General features: G+C 45.7%; 1 protein-coding gene across 1 annotated transcript in view; it reads right to left on the minus strand.

Moving 5' to 3' along the window:
• The window catches only part of LOC119391038 (uncharacterized), a 595,212-nt gene that overhangs the window by 323,661 nt on the left and 254,095 nt on the right, over positions 1–17,456 (minus strand). The window contains exon 4 of the mRNA XM_037658738.1: positions 3,808–3,849. Within this exon, the coding sequence (XP_037514666.1) occupies positions 3,808–3,849 (42 nt within the window). The remainder of the gene's footprint in view (positions 1–3,807; positions 3,850–17,456) is intronic.

The raw sequence follows: 17,456 nt of genomic DNA on the forward strand, positions 1-17,456 counted from the left end.
AACAACTAGTCGCCCGGTACAGAGGGTAATTGGCCACACACGTCACCATCATCAAAGGTCGTCGCCCCGTTCGTGTTTCGCAGGAGTTAGGATGCGCGCATCCAGTATTTCTAGTAACGTTGTGCGCATCCGACGTCTATTTTGCTCTACAAGGCGTGGTCCCCGTACGTGAGGTGGGGAGGTTTGTACGTCTTGTGCTTTGACCGCGCAGTCTCAGTTGAAGCTATAGGCCTCACGAAGCTCACTTCGCTCGCTGCAGCGGCCGCGTTTGCCTGCTAGCAAGAAGAGCGAAAGCAGGGGCTAGTTCGTTGTGTGTAGTCGACAGTTGCAGCGCGCTGCTCAAAAAAACGCCAGGCCTGCGCTGAAACCGCAGCACAGTCACAGCGAAAGCTGGAAGAGCGGCGTTTCTAGAGCCCGTTGTAAGCTCTCTTGGGGCTACAATACAAGTAAACTAGAAAGGTACCCACTATGCCATAAATCACAATTTTTGTGAAGTTGAGAAGCACCTACTAAGCCATTATTCATCATTCTGCGGAAAAACGAGGCATCAGCTACTGTAAGGCATTATGTGCACTTTTTTGACGCGACGACTGATGACGATGAAGAATTATGGCTCAGCCCTTTGTAATGGGTTGGAATCTTTAAACGGCCCACCAGTTATGTAAATTGCATTGGGTGACGCCCGGTCGCTATTTCCCTCTCCCGTCGTGCTGTATAACGTACGTTGACGTGGGAGAGAGACGGGGGGGGGGGGGCGAAGAACTTTACTGAGACCCCGAGGAAATAGATCATGCGCTCATGGGCTTCCTTGGCAACCACTACAAGGGCACTTGCGAGGAACCCAGTACGCTCTAAATCATTGTAATTTTCCTGAGACGCCGAGGAAAATTGATCATGTGCTTATGGGCTTCCTTGGCAACCAATACAAGTGCACGTGCGAGGAACCCACTACGATCTAAATCATTGTAATTTTACTGAGACCTCGAGGAAATGGATCATGCGCTTATGGGCTTCCTTGGCAACCAATACAAGTGCACTTGCGAGGAAGCCACTACGCTATAAATCATTGTAATTTTTTAGAAGTAGGGCAGCAGGCACTGTGCCATTTTTCGTCATTCTACGGAGAGCCGTGGTACCTGCTAAACGCATGTGAGGCATTATGCGCACTTTGTTGATGTTGTGCCTGATGACGACGAAGAATTATGGCAGAGCCCTTTGTAATGTGTTGGAAGCATTCAACAACCTACTCTTTGCGCAATTCGCATTGTGTGACGCCTGGTTGCAGAATTCGCGTTGTGCGATGCTTGGTGCTTGTTTTACTCTTCTACCACGCTATATTACATATGCTAATGTGGTTCCTTCCCGACATGAAGCCTGTATAGGACCTTTTTGCAAAGCAGTTTCAAGCACCGGCATGACTCAGAGGTTGAATACTGGGCTCGCACGCAGAGGGCCCAGGTTGGAACCTCGTTCCATCCTGGAATTTTATTCTTATTTCGTTTTTTTTTCTTATTTCGAGCGATACTGGTTACGGACACCGGCGGCGGCGGACAACTACTGGCGCCAAAAACGGCCGGTGAAATGATCTCATAACAGCTTTCGCTGTAACACAAAGAAGCGACTGTTGTTAGTAGTTGTTAGTAGGCGCTCGTCCTGTGTACACCTGTGCGTTGTTTTTGTTCGTCCTTTTTTTTTTGAGCACTACAAGTATCGAGCTGTGGCAATTATTAGTTTGTGCGCGCCTTGTGTGTTCTTTCCGTGCGTCCTTTGCGCTTGAGTGACGCGCTGGAAATTAACAGCTGCTTTCCGTTCTTCGTGTGACATTCCAATTGGTTGCTTTCGCATTCATTGCTTCGCCCTTACGGCGAGGCTGTGACATCTTTTTGCACCGCTGTCACGTGCATTGTCGGTGAATCACCCCGTGTACGGCGATGTTGTCGTGATTTGAATTTGCAACGCTGTCATACGCATTTTGTTAAATTGCACTGCTGTATTGCGCAATGCTGCTAGGAGAATGTATGAAAGGGCCCCTTGACTCTCCCCAATAAATTTGACAGTTCGCGCTATGTGTGTGCCATCGTGTTCTTCCTTTTGGCCCGTCCTATGCGCAACACCATTCGTCCAAATGAACCATCAAGCCCAATTGGAAATTCTTTTGAGTTTGAAAACTAGGAACCCAGCCTTCAACAGACACGTACGTGTCTGTTGAAGGCTGGGTTCTTCGTTTTCAAGCTATGTGCCAACAGGCCCAACACCAGACTCTTCCTTTGAGTTTGTTTCTGATATTCCCCTCTTCAGCGTAATGGTGTACATAGGCCTGTTCGGTAATTGAAATAATGAACCACTTCGCCAGCGTAAGAATACCTTAAAGGGAACGCTGACGTCACAGTTTTCAGCTCGTGGCACGTTATGTGGGTGTAAGCCCCCTTTTTTTTAAATAACAGTCATTGTGCTGAAGCACAAACATCAAAAGGCTCGAGCACTCGCGGAAGCGTTCGTCAAAAAATTACACCCTCTCCCGCTAAAGGGGACCATGAGGCGATGCGAAGCCGGAGCACTTGCACGATCGCGTTCCGTTGGCGTTCGTTGGGCATGCTACCGAGCTCGCGTCGTGGAACGCGAAGAGCGACGCTACGCGCGTCGTATCCTCCATCTAGCCTGGCCGTTAATTCTCACAGGGCGAGCGGGGAACGCGGTCGACAGGCGGGCGAGAGGGGGCAGCGTAGGAGAGGAGAGAGAAGAGGAGGGGACGCGCATGCGCTCGAGCTCATCGCGGCGTTGCGCAGGAGAGAATTTCGGCATGTCTAGCCCGCGTTTCAGAGGAAGAGTGCAAAGGGGGAGGGGAGAGGAGAAGTGGAGAGGGGTATGGAAGAGGGGAGGGCAGAGGGAAAGTAGAGAGGGGAAGGGGAGAGGGTTAGTGTAGAGGGGAATGGGAGAGGGTAGATGACAGGGGGAATGGAGAGGAGGCGTGTGGAGAGGGTATGCGCATGCGCAGTAAGGGTGGTCACCTCGCACACCACCATCGGATTGAGCTCCGCCTTAAGATACTTCGCATCTAAAATATGGGTGAAGATTGCTATATCGGAACCTTGCGTTTGCTAGATTGCGAGGTACGCATACTTAGCAATTTCTTTAACGTTACCCTCAAATTCCTACGCATGCATGATGTTGGTTTTTCTTGTGTTAATTTTGTTTCAATAAACTTCAGTTGTCAGACAGCGCTCGTCCCGTGTCCTTTTCGTCTTGTGTCTCCGTCGTGGTTTTCCAAGTATGGATCATTTCCAACTCGCCCACCTCTCAACCTTACTCAATATTATTACCGCAATTTTGCTCCCACACACGTCTCCAGAAATGTCGTCAATATGTTCTGTGTTTGCATTTTTCTCTTGTAATATTGCGCTCTGTAATAATATCTGAGTAATGAACGCTTACTCTACGGAAGGTTTTTTTTGCGTGAAAAATATTTTCACACCACTGAAGTCTGTAATTCTTGCGAGAAATAATCACGAATATGAGCAAATCTTGATAGTGCGTCCACGTTGAGACGTAATTTACACCACGTGGGGCTTTAACTATAAATTAGCTTTATACCTCAATCGAAAGAAAAGAAATAGTTCCTAGCATGTGGCAAGTTTTATCGCAACAACTTTTGTTTGAAGGAAGAAAATTGTTTTTAAAGTTCCTCATTGACGGCTATCTACCCACTTGTTGCTTCCACATTGAAGTTCCCCATTGCCGTCAATGGAGAACTTGAAAAATTATTTGCTTCCCTAAAACAAAAGATGCAGTAAGAGAATAAAAGCTTACCACCAAGGCGCCGGCGAGGTCATTCTTGAAGCACTCCAGGAACTGAAATACAGTGACGATAAACAGAAATGGTCAACGAGTTAGAAGTTTATTTATATGAGCCTATCACTCGCTACATAACTTTTTTTAGAGTTCTGAAAAGTACGACAATTGTAAACTACAGCGCAGCACAGTGCATGGGTCATCCATCGTTTATTTTAAAGCTCTTTCCAGCATATTTAAGGCAAAAGCCTTAGCTGCCTCAATAAACGCAAAAACTGGCCGTCGGCGTCGTCGGCAGAGTGATCCCAAAAATTATCATGTGATGACGTCAGAATATGACGTCATCCACCGCCATCCACCATAACGCCACGAGCGCGGGAATTTTCGGCGTTACCATGACGTCACGTGATGACGTCATTATAACGTCATCACGTGACATGTCCGCTTGGCCACAGGTGGGCCGATCATGGAGCCAATGCAGAAAGCTTGCAGTGCCTCCGATCCTGGGGGCAGTGCAAAACAACTGCAGAAAGAAAACTGCAGAAAGCTGTGGTAGTGGGGAGGGTAGGATCAATGCACCGACTGGGAAGAAAAAGATGATGGCTTTCGCCTTGGAGTCGTCTCAGGTGGGTACATGAGGGACACTGTGACTATTAAGGTCTTTACGCTTTTCGTTGCGAACAGTAATTATCAACATCATCAACCGGTACGCGCCCGCTTCGTCCTTTCCAACTTGTGCTTCGTTCCCACAACACGTGCGCCGATTTCTACGGCATCTTCTTCAGTGATTATTGAGGCAAGGAAAAAGGCACCTAATTTCTGTCTGCCTTCAGGCGACACGGCGCAGTGCCTAATGGCCTGCCGTAACCCTGATGGCTGAGAGGAGAGATTAAGGGGGTAACAGCGCGAACACACACCCACAAGAGAGAGTTTTTTACTGCCAAGACCCACAAGCCTGAATTTCCGTTTAGGACCATAGTTAGTGAAGTGGGATCGTGGCAGAGGAATGTTAGCCAGTTCTTGTTAAAAAAAGCTCAAAATGCTCGTGGTCGACGACCCGTTTCTTGTAAAAAAATCCGCTGATGTCGCAAAGTTTTTAGAGGGTAATGACGATGTTTCTTATGGCTTTTCAGTAGACGTGCAGGATTTGTTTTACTCTGTTCCGCAGAAGCAACTGATGGTTTCAGTGAAAGAATGCATAGAGGATAACGGTGACGTGTCCTTCCAGAACTCAGTCGGCTTGTCCGTTGATAATTTCTTGACTTTATTGCAGTTTTATTTAAACTCTACTTTTATAATGTTTGACGAACAGCCGTTCTTGCAGCGCGATGGCGTTTGCATAGGCTCTTGCGTAGCCCCTATCTTGTGTGATATTTTTCTTGCTAAGGTTGATAAGACTCTAGAACAGGTTTTTAATGGGGGGTCGGTTTTAAGAATTTTTAGGTATGTTGACGATTTTTTAGTGGTTTTAAGGAAACAGCCAGCCTTCACCTACGCCTCTACAGTAGGTGAAGTTTTATCAGTTTTTAGTGCACAAGGACTTGGGTTGCGTTTTACCCATGAACTCCCCGAACATTCGGTTTTACAGTTTTTAGACCTTAAAATAACGTTCTGCGATGGACACGCTTGCTGGGGCTACTACCCGAGGGCTAAGAAGGGATTGCTGCCCTTTGATTCGGCACATTCTAAGACGATTAAGAGAGCTACAGCGATGATGTGTCTGGAATCGGCTCTCAAAAAAAATCACAGCATATCCACGGGGTGAATGATGATGAGTGGGGCGAAGCTACGGAGGGAATCATCTGTAAACCGCGAAACTCTTCCGTGAAATGCGCCCAGTACATAATATAAAGAGTGTGAAACATCGTGTATATATTAAACATCAAACTTTTATTGTACTGTTGGTTTACGTGGTCCCTTCATTATCACTTGTGATCGGTGAAATGCAAGGAAGAAGTCCGCTCCCGAGCGAAAGAGCGCCAAGAGCGACCGCATTCCCCGCTCGCCCTGTGCGAATTAAAGGCAAGGCTAGAGGGAAGACAGGACGCGCGTTCCACGACGCGAGGTCGGTAGCATGCCCAACGAAAGCCAACGGAACGCGATCGTGCAAGTGCTCCGGCTTCGCATCGCCTCATGGTTCCATTTAGCGTCCCAAAACCAAACATATTGCTCAAGGTGTGCCTTGCGTTTTTCGTAGAAACAATTTCTTTATCATGTACATTAAGACGAAAAGTTGAAAGCTCACTAGAGTGTATCGCCCGCAAAGTGTGTCTTTTAGTGTGATTTAACTCTCGTACGGCAGGGTCCTCGCGCCGTTGCCGGTCCACCTCGCCCGTTGACGATCGGGCGAGGTGGCTACATGCAACTACTACTACTACACTTTAAGAAAAACATCTGGCGTTCTTTCGTTCTGCTTTTACAAAACATCTGGCGTCTTTCGTTGGTTTATTTCATCAATCAACGGCGTTTTGAACAAACTTTTTATTGTTTAATCACGCACAGGAGAAATCTCACCAGGCACTACCTTGGAGGTAAACAATGGCTCCTAATGGCAATGAGAGACAGAAGAAGTCGGCTTTCAGCTAACCCTTACACTTCTACTTCTACTAACGTTTCCTACTGGAACATGCCAATGGCTGCTAATGGGGAATGAGAGACAGAAGAATTCGGCTTTTAGTTAACGCCCACGCTGCGAATTTTTTATTGTTCAACAACGCACAGGAGAAATCTCCCACCGGCACCACCTTGGAGGTCAAAGCGTAAGACTTGTTACTCACTACTACGACCACGACGACTACGAGGGACGAACGGGTGCCGCCTTAAGGAGCTTCGCCCCTAAAATCGTGCCCGCATCAAATGATGCCTAGTTTCGACAATCAGGTACGCCGTCTTTCGGCTGCAGGGTTCCCCAACTCGGTCTTGACTGCTGTTTCTGAGACCCTCCATCAAAAGTTGAAACGTGGAACGGGACGTACAACGGCTGAAGACCACCGGAAGGCCCTTAGGCCTGAGGTTGTACCGTATGTTCACAAGCTTTTCCACCATCTAAAGAAGATGGCAAGTAGGCACGGGTAAAGTCCCTGAAACTTCGTAAAGTAGCGACATACGTGCATGAAAGCGCGCCTCCTCTCTTTTCTCCCCCCTCTGCCCTCTCCGAGGCTGACGCCGCGTCGGCATTGGCCAACTGCAGTCACGTGGGACCGCTCGGAGCGTTCGTTTGTTTACAGTCGCTCGCGACTGCCATCTTCGCTCTCGAAGCGCGGGTTCGCTGGTTCTCAGCGCATGTGTTTTATGGATACGCGCTTTCCATTCCGCGTGCGTTGTGCTCCGAGATACCCTGCACACAAGACCGACGTCACGGTTGGTTGCCATGGGCTTCTGCTGCGCTTTCGGATGCCGAAACAAATCAAGTGAAGGCAAAAAGCTGTTTATGATACCGTCCGGGAAGCGCAACGAGTTGCGAAGGAAGGCTTGGTTACACCGAATCGGAAGATAGAACTTTCGGCCGACGTTTTCGACGCGACTATGCGATGTAAGTTGCTATCCTCTCACTATAAGTACTCGTCGAGGTTCGCGCAAATCGCTGCGTGCTATAACGCCGCAGACACGTCTCAGTTATTTGGGCAGTACGTCGCTTTTCCTCACACGTTTTATTGCTGCTTCTGCGGGGTCTGTACTAAATGTGATTGCGAAACTTCAGAGATTCGGCGCAGTTCTTTTGAAGAAACACAGTTACCGTGTGAAAGCTCACATTAGGTGTGGTACTCTCTGTTTTTGTTGCGTGCTCGTTTTTTTTTCTGTTTTTTTTTTCCCCCAAAGCAAATAGCTTTCTCTGGCTCTTTGACGCCGACAGATCCGCCGGTGGACTTGCGATAAAAGGCAGGTAGGCAAAGCGTGCGTGTCCAAGCGAGTCGCAGGGTGCATTCATCGTTTAGGAACCTCACGTACACGTGTTATTTAGCGCGAAGGTTTACGTGCGTTTCGTGTGGAGGTTTATATCCGCGAGTGGCTTTCCGCCGCGGTGGAGCAGAGGTTGCGGTGCTCGGCTACTGACCCGAAGGTCGCGGTCGACCTCGGTGGTCACATTTCGACAGAGGCGAATAGCTTGAAGCCAGTGTGCCATGCGATTTCAGTTTTCGTTAAAGAACATCAGATGGTCAAAATTTCCAGAGCCCTCCAGTACGGCGTCTCTCATATTCATATCGTGGTAGTGGGACGTAAAACCCCAAATGATATAAATATCCGCGAGTGGAGCTCTCGCGAAGGAAACGTTTACGGTGGCAGGCTAGTTTATTCGTTCGCTTGCTCGTTCATTGAGCAGCGAGTATAATTCGTATGTCAAGTACGTCTACGAGGCACACTTGCGCACTATGGTTGGTGCGTCTAATCTCTTAACGAATCAACCAACGCTGTCTAAATGTATCGACTGGAAATGATGTACGCCTTCTGGCGCATTCTTCTTTCAATGAAGCTCCGAGCTGCTGCTTGCACGACAGTCATTTTCTAAATAAATAATAGTCGGCACTCTTAATACAGCCAACACCCATTGCCCATGTGTTTCTTCCACTCTAAAAAAATCACAGCATATCCACGGAGTGAATGATGATGAGTGGGCGAAGCTGCGGAGGTTCATCGGTAAACCGTGAATCTTCCGTGAATTCTGCCCAGTACATCATCACCGACGTGAGATCGGGCGCGTTTATACTAAAGGTTCGATGAGTTATGACGACTTGCAGCGCACTTTAATTTTACATGTACGCTGTCAATTTTCATTGTTTAGAAAACCATTGCTTAGAAAACATCTGGCGTCTTTCGTTAAGCAGCTGGCGTCTTTTCGTATTGCTTTAGAAACATCTGGCGTTCTTTCGTTTTGCTTTTACAAAACATCTGGCGTCTTTTGTTGGTTTATTTCATCAATCAACGGCGTTTTGAACAAAATTTTTATTGTTTAATCACGCACAGGAGAAATCTCACCAGGCACTACCTTGGAGGTAAAGAATGGCTGCTAATGGGAATGAGAGACAGAAGAAGTCGGCTTTTAGCTAACGCTGCGAATTTTTTATTGTTCAACAACGCACAGGAAAAATCTCCCAGCGGCACCACCTTGCAGGTCAAAGCGTAAGACTGGTTACATACTACGCTACGAGGGACGAACGGGTGCCGCTATGAGGAGCTTCGGCCCTAAAACTGTCCGCACCTTTTGTGAAGTCTGCTTGCCCCTCACCAATAACCGTCCACTGGCTAGTTTGCGCTTCCTTTCTTGAAAACTCGGCGCTCGGCACTTTCCTATCAAGGATGCTTTTTATTAACACGCACGTCATTCGTGACCTGAAAGTACGGCGCGCCCGGCGATTATGCAAGGAAAGGCACGCGAGATTGATAGTTATTGTTTCGGGACAGAAATACGCCCCATAGCACGCCCTTTTTGTGAGGTTGCTAAACAGATAACAGAAAATAGCGAGCGCAGAGATTTGGTGAAAAAGAAAAAAACAAGTGAGCCAGATGCTGGATATTGTTTTGTAGGAAAGAGACGTCTCAAATACGCCCTTTTGTATTGCAGTGTGCAGTGTTACATGATACAGGCACGTATAGCGGCGTTAACTATATTTACCCAACCGATACTTCGGAACGGCTACCTCTAGTGCGTACTGGCAGCCTCAGTGCGTCATTGGTATGCGCGGCGAATTCGCCTCGCGAGGACGACGTGTACAATGTATAGGTTTCAGAAGGCTTCATGTAGAGCGGGACATTAACGTTCAACATCACACATGTCCTTTACAAACGTGTCCTAACATCTCCTAAACGACATAAAATTAAAAAAAAGGATACAAAGATCTAGACGGCTAGTGCGAATGCTTAAAGCGCGCCGCCTGGCAAGCGCGCGCTCCCTTTGCGAAGCGTCGTCTGCTACGCAAGAGCAAGGTAGGTGGCGCCATGCTCGAAAAGAGAGTGCGAAGGAGAGGAGAACGAGGAGGAACGCGAGCGGAGGAGGAAAGTGTCGCGACTTTACGAAGTTTTAGGGACTTTAGGCACGGGGTCCCAATTTGTTTCTCTGCCCCCAATAAGCTGGGAAAGCTGTGCCCACGTATTTGCAACACCAGCAAACGTGGGTGCCAGAAGAACCACCAAACGCCGTTCGTCAAGTGTTCCACTGGAGTGGTCTATTGCATTCCCATGTCATGTAGGATGTTCTACGTTGGCGAAACTGGGCGCTGTGTAAACGACCGTTTGGGGGAACACGCACAAAAATTAAAAAAGCTAGATGATAAGTACGCACATTTAGTTGCGCATGTCATTAAATGCGCAGGATGTGTGGCCCGGTTTGAAGGGACCATGATTCTTGGTAGGAGCGAAGACAAGACTGCACGTGTCAGTTTAGAAGCCTATCATATTAAGAAACTTGATAACAAGTGTGTTAGCGCCCCATCTCTTGCCCTCCTTGACTGTGAGTTTTATCTTCTAGATGCGGCTGTCGGGTCTTAGGTCACGTTTTCCTGCGGTTTTCTTTGGTTGGCTGTTATGCGTTGTTGGCGCTGCGGGTTGTTAATCTTTGTTATCCATCCCTCTATTTCTTTTTCTTTTTCTTTTCATGCTTCACTTTGGCGTATATAAGGTGTATCATTCTGCCATTAAAAACCAGCTGTCAGTCAGCGCTTTTGTGTCCGTGTCGTCTCTCTTGTGGGTGTGTGTTCGCGCTGTTACCCCCTTAATCTACAATATGAACCAACTCGCCCAAGAAGAAGTATTAATGAGAGGAGAGAACAAGTGCAGAGGGAGAGAGAGGGAGAAAGGGACAGAAATAAAGATATAAAGCATGCCGAAAAAATTCTTGCTTCTCATGAGGCGGTCGGATTCGAAGCCGTGTAGCCACGACGCGAACGCGAGCGTCTTAACCAATCGGCTCTCCATGCAAGCTACGAAAGCATAGCATAGAGTTGTATAGTACAGTGTGGCAAGGTGGCGGGAAAGGCAAGTGAGGAGGAGACAAAGGACGAGGGGAGAGAGTAAGGCATGGAGAGAAAGAGAGGGAAAGCAAGATAGAGACAGATATAAAGAGAGATAAAAAGAGCGATGGATGATATAGAGAGGGAAAGAAAGAAAAGGCGAGAACGACAAAGAATTTACGTAGAGAGAGAAAGAAAAGATAGAATTAAACAGACAGAAAAGACATACAATAAATGGAGAGGTGAACGAAAAAAAAAACATGGTTGATCCCTCCGTCATAGGAATCGGAATAACACGAAAGTAAAACGTGCCCTTATAAAAGTAACTGTATGTTTACTGTACATTAATATAAGAGAGTTTGCGCAATGTATATTGATGTTTGGCAGCTATAGCACCGTCTAACGTGAATGCACCCACTTTGATGATTGGTGTTATATCTCCATCCTGACGACTAACGTCCATGTGAAATGATTAAACAAACCCTTGTGGTAGCTGTAGTAGTTAACGGTGAAAACGTAATCAGAGAACGAGCTGTGATAGCCAGAAGAGCGTCGGATACTGGACGCAGAACTGGGTCGCCATCCTGCGGCATGTTAAAATGTGATTGAACACCACGGCCGGACTAGAGGGAAATGCAAAGCGCGTCGTGCCGCCCCGGTAGCCCAGCCGCAATTTTTCTCGGGGCGAGCACGTAGGCGGGGAACGCGGTATTACAGCCAGGTGAGGCAGGCGCGCGTCGCAGAGCTATTTTTGGTTTTATTAGCAGGATGCTATAAGCGAGGCGGACGCTTTTACAACGCTTCGGTTAACGTCGCCACCTCGCGGTGTGTTAAGGCATTGACAAAATTGCACTTCTATTCAAAACGCGCCGAATGGGACGAACGTGTAACGCATTGCAGTACTAATCGCGGAGGCCACAGTAATGATGAATTACTTTACTTTACCGCTCTCAGAGGGCAACACCACCCCGCCAACCGGGAGAGTGGTAGATATAAAAGGCGCGTTTGTAAAGCCGCTAGAGTCTGTGACCGTGGCGCAGTGGATAGCGCGCCCGGCATCTGTCGTTGCGGACCGAGCGGTCGTGGGTTCGATGCCCGTTGCCGGAACTTTTTATCTTTACCATCTGATCGTGTACATTTTGTCGACGTCATTTCCGTGACAGAAATACGTCACTGAAGCCTTGGTGGGCCCCGGCATAAAACACTTTCGTGTTAAAAGAAAGAACGAGAGGAAGAAAAAAATAGAAAAATAAAGAGAAAAAGTAAGGCCGCCCAGCTCCGCACTTCCTTCAGGCTTGGCACCTGTAGTGCGAAGCATCACGTTATAACTAGTCACATGACCAAAGTGACGTTACACCTTGTGACATGACTAAAATTACGTAACATCCAGTCAGGTGACTAAAACCACGTGACATGACGTAACTAACCACGTAACACCATGTAACTACTCGCGTGACTAAAAAAATCACAGCATATCCACGGAGTGAATGATGATGAGTGGGCGAAGCTGCGGAGGTTCATCGGTAAACCGTGAATCTTCCGTGAATTCTGCCCAGTACATCATCACCGACGTGAGATCGGGCGCGTTTATACTAAAGGTTCGGTGAGTTATGACGACTTGCAGCTCACTTTAATTTTACATGTACGCTGTGAATTTTCATTGTTTGAAAACCATTGCTTTAGAAAACATCTGGCGTCTTTCGTTAAGCAGCTGGCGTCTTTTCGTTTTGCTTTGAAACATCTGGCGATCTTTCGTTTTGCTTTTAGAAAACATCTGGCATCTGTCGTTGGTTTATTTCATCAATCAACGGCGTTTTGAACAAAATTTTTATTGTTTAATCACGCACAGGAGAAATCTCACCAGACACTACCTTGGAGGTAAACAATGGCTGCTAATGGGAATGAGACACAGAAGAAGTGGGCTTTTAGCTAACACTTACACTTCTACTTCTACTAACGTTTCCTACTGGAACATGCCAATGGCTGCTAATGGGGAATGAGAGACAGAAGAATTCGGCTTTTAGTTAACGCGCACGCTGCGAATTTTTTATTGTTCAACAACGCACAGGAAAAATCTCCCACCGCCACCACCTTGGAGGTCAAGATCTGGTACTAGCGTTACGACTGGTTACGCACTACTACGAGGGACGAACGGGTGCTGCCTTAAGGAGCTTAGCCCCTAAAATCGCGTCACATCACGCAACATTAGTCACATCACTAAAATCGCGTAAGATTTTGTCACTCAACATCGCGTAATAGCTGGTCACGTGGCATGTCTCCACCATAAGCCACGTAACAGCTAGCCACGTGATATGTTCCATCCAAAAACCACGTAGCAGCTAGTCATGTGACTACAATCACTACGCGTAACAGGTCTGGCCAAGCTTCGCATATCTAGTACTACTAGATATTCGAGTTCGGCAGCAGTGCACAAGGAAGGCGTACGTTTGACGCTCAACCTACTGCTTTTGCAGATTTTCCTGTCAATCGGCCTGTGCCTTGCTGAGCTTCGTGGAAAGACCGCGGTTTCTTCAAGAAAACAAGGACACGCTGGAACCCCGGGCATCGCTTCGGTGTTTCTGCGCAGCCATTTCAGCGCACGGTCCCATCTGGTCAGCTGACACTGGGGGAGCGACGGCGAAAGCTAGAAAAGACGGTGGAATCCTGCGGCTCGCTTAGTTCGGCAGCAGTGCACAAGGAAGGCGTACGTTTGACGCTCAACCTACTGCTTTTGCAGATTTTCCTGTCAATCGGCCTGTGCCTTGCTGAGCTTCGTGGAAAGACCGCGGTTTCTTCAAGAAAACAAGGACACGCTGGAACCCCGGGCATCGCTTCGGTGTTTCTGCGCAGCCATTTCAGCGCACGGTCCCATCTGGTCAGCTGACACTGGGGGAGCGACGGCGAAAGCTAGAAAAGACGGTGGAATCCTGCGGCTCGCTTAGTTCGGCAGCAGTGCACAAGGAAGGCGTACGTTTGACGCTCAACCTACTGCTTTTGCAGGTGAGGCTTGGTTCATTTGTTTCTCTGGCATAGGAGTGCACTGCTGCCGAACATAGCGTCATTGCTATTGTACCTGAGATTTTGGAAATGGGAAGTAAGGGCTCTGGAAAAGATACTACAGATTCTAAAGAGCTACGTGACCTGCTCAAGGCGTTTGAAAACTTTAAACGCGATTTCCGGGTAGAAATTAAAGAACTGAAGGAAGGAGTGTCATTTTGCTCTGATGTGTGCAATGATGTTAAAGATGTGGCAGAAGATATTAAGACATTAAGGCAAGAAATGAAGGAACTGCTTACTGAAAACAGGAAACTAAAGGCAGAAAATGAGCGCCTGTCAAAGAAGTATGACGAACTAGAACAGCATCAGCGTTCAAATAACCTAGAAATAAAGGGAGTACCGCCTGGTCGTGATGCGCTCACTGTTCTCCAAAAGATTGGGGAAAGTGTGGGCGAGACCGTCGACACGTCGGACATTGATATTTGTCACTGGGTTCGCACACAAAAACCTACAGTCCAGAACATTGTTGTTCGGTTCGTAAGGCGTAGTAGAAGGAACGATTTCCTGGCAAAATGCAGAAAGAGGAGATTAGACAGTTCAACTCTTGGTCTTAGCCGAGGGACTGCCATTTTTGTAAATGAACATCTAACTCAGGCGAACAAGGCGCTGCTTTCAGCCGCCATCCAAAGGAAAAAAGAAAAAAATTGGAAGTTCGTCTGGACTTCTGCTGGTAGAGTGCTTGCACGTAGGGATGAATCTTCTGCTGTAATTCATGTCACCTGTCATGATGACATACAAAAAATGTGCTGATTTCGTTATTTTGTGTGTACCTGCTTTGTTCTTCGTTTTTCGTTATGAGTGTTTTCAGTGAAATTCCTAAATACTACAATGTTTCTGATATAAAATCGTGTTGTCCACGAAATACGAACTTGCTTTCTGCATTACATGTCAACGCCAGAAGTATTAGAAGTAAAATCGATGACATAAGCATTTTTCTAGAAACTGCGGCAGTAAACTTTGGTATGCTTATGTTCTCCGAAACGTGGTTAACCGATGATAGTGATGTCCCTTGTTTTCCTGGATATCGGTCTGAGCATTTGTGCCGCGTTGATAGAAAAGGAGGTGGTGTCGCAATTTATTTAAAAGAAAAATATGCTTATGAAAAATTAGAACTGTCGGTAATCACAGCAGATTTTGAATGCCTGGCTGTAAAACTGGATAAACTTGTACCAATTGTCGTTTATAGGCCGCCTCAAGGGCATAAAACACGTTTTTTAGAATTTCTAGACTCATTGCTATCTTCCCCATTACTTCATAACACTTCTTATATTATTATGGGGGACATAAATATTAATCTTGCTGCAAAAGATACTTCCGCTGCACATTTTGAGACATTGCTTTCTTCATTTGGTTGTACAAATCATGTATGTTCTCCTACTAGATTGACTATACACGGTGCAACATTACTCGACATATGTGTTACTAATTCGAACCCATCGGAGACTATATGCGGTATAGTATCAAGTGATCTTAGCGATCATTTGCCAGTGTTTTCTTTTATACCCATACCATCGAAACGCCAAAAGCAAGAGAAGGAAACCTTCGTCCGACGCAAAATAAATAACGTTAGTAAAAACTTATTTTTTCAGCTGGTTAAATCACTAGATTGGAGTGAAATATACAAGATAAAAGACGCTGACGAGGCCTACAATGGGTTTCTGAATTTATTACGTCAATGTTACGACACGGCATTTCCTAGAGAACAAGCGTCCTTCCGAAAGAGAAAAAATTGCCGGAAACCTTGGATAAACAGCACACTTTATAAACGTATTCAAATGAAAAATGACCTTTTTAAAAAATTTTTGCGCTTACGAGATCCCGAAGCATTCAAAGTGTACAAAAAATACCGCAACGCACTTACATCAGACTTAAAGAAAGCTAAAGGAGAATATTATCAGAAAAAGTTCGACAACATATATGATAACCCAAGAAAGGTCTGGGAAATGGTTGATGCACTTACTGGAAGAAAGAAAGCAAGATATGATATCACAGAAATACAGGAAGGAAACGTGGTGCTGCGCGGCGAGGCTCTAGCCAATGCTATGAATCGTCATTTCGTCAATGCGGGCGCGTACAGTAGTTGCTCTGAAAGCGAACACGACTCTTGTTTCGAAGAAACGGCAGCGATGCAGAATTCTATATTTATGCTTCCCACTGACAGTGCTGAGATATCTAACCTAATAAATAAACTTAAAATCAATGTTGCCCCAGGTATAGATGACATCACCGCCGCTGAACTAAAGCTGATAGGTCCACTAATATCTGAGGTGCTTGCTTACATAGTAAATCTTGTACTGACAACAGGCGTGTTTCCAGCACAGTTAAAGGAGGTTGCAAAGGTAACCCCAATTTATAAAGGCGGTGGCATCAACAACATGTCAAATTATAGACCAGTATCTGTACTTACGACATTATCTAAGGTTTTTGAGGGCGTTATTCACGACAGGTTGTTATCCTTTTTTAACAAGTATCACATTATCACAACACATCAATATGGCTTTCAGAAAAATAAATCTACTGAGCAAGCATTAACGATTATAAAAGATCAGATAATTGCAAACATGGAAAATAAGAAATTTACACTTGGTTTATTCTTGGCCTTAAAAAAGGCTTTGGTTCGATACATTATGACATATTTTTACGGAAACTGTCACGGTACGGCATACACGGGATTGCCCTTAAGCTTTTGCAAAACTATTTACATAACCGGTACCAACTAGTACAAATGAAAACAGCTACGTCAAGTCACTTACAGTTGGCCCAAGGAGTTCCGCAAGGTTCTATATTGGGCCCTTTACTTTTTTTGCTTTATGTAAATGATATTGTATGCATACCAAAATCCCCACAGCTTATTATGTATGCAGACGACACAAACGTATTTTTTACATCAGGACACTTAGAAACGTTAGAAAAAAACGTAAACGAGTATATGACATCACTCTCAAACTGGCTTAAACAAAGCAAGCTACAGTTAAATGCCAAGAAGACGACATATATTATATTCCGCCCAATAAATAAACATGTAAAATATGACATAAAGATAAGCTTTGACGGGAACACTATAAAGCAGGAAAAACACCAAAAATTTCTCGGGGTATGGTTCAGTGAAGACTTGACGTGGAATGTTCACATTAATGGTTTAGTTAAGCAACTTGCGCGAACGGTAGGATGCCTATACAGAATTGTATCACTTATTCCTCTGTGGCTAAAGAAAAATTTGTACAATGCCCTCTTCTATTCGAGACTTTCTTACGGTGTACTAGTATGGGGGACGACAACACAAAAAAATTACAACAGACTTATAATGCTACAAAAGAAAATACTTCGTATTTTGAAAATTACAATGGTAGAATAGACTGTTTTCGCACTTCAGTGCTTTTTTATAAGCACGAAATGTTAAGGGCAAACCAAATATACTATTTCAAGCTACTACAAGAGGTACACAAAAATAAGTGGTATAAACCAAAAGAAAATCAGCAACGTTATCCTGCTAGAAGAAATTTACAGCGTTTACCCAGAACTAGGACAAATTATGGAAAGCAAACTATAGAATACCAATCAATGAAAATAGTTAATGAATTGAATAATAGCATACAGTTTCATGTTTCTCTAGAGGCATTTAAAAAACAAGTTAAAGAAATTATATTGAAAAATGAAATAACTTAT

Source organism: Rhipicephalus sanguineus, chromosome 4 (genome assembly GCF_013339695.2).
Source record: "Rhipicephalus sanguineus isolate Rsan-2018 chromosome 4, BIME_Rsan_1.4, whole genome shotgun sequence".
Lineage (NCBI taxonomy): Eukaryota > Metazoa > Arthropoda > Arachnida > Ixodida > Ixodidae > Rhipicephalus > Rhipicephalus sanguineus.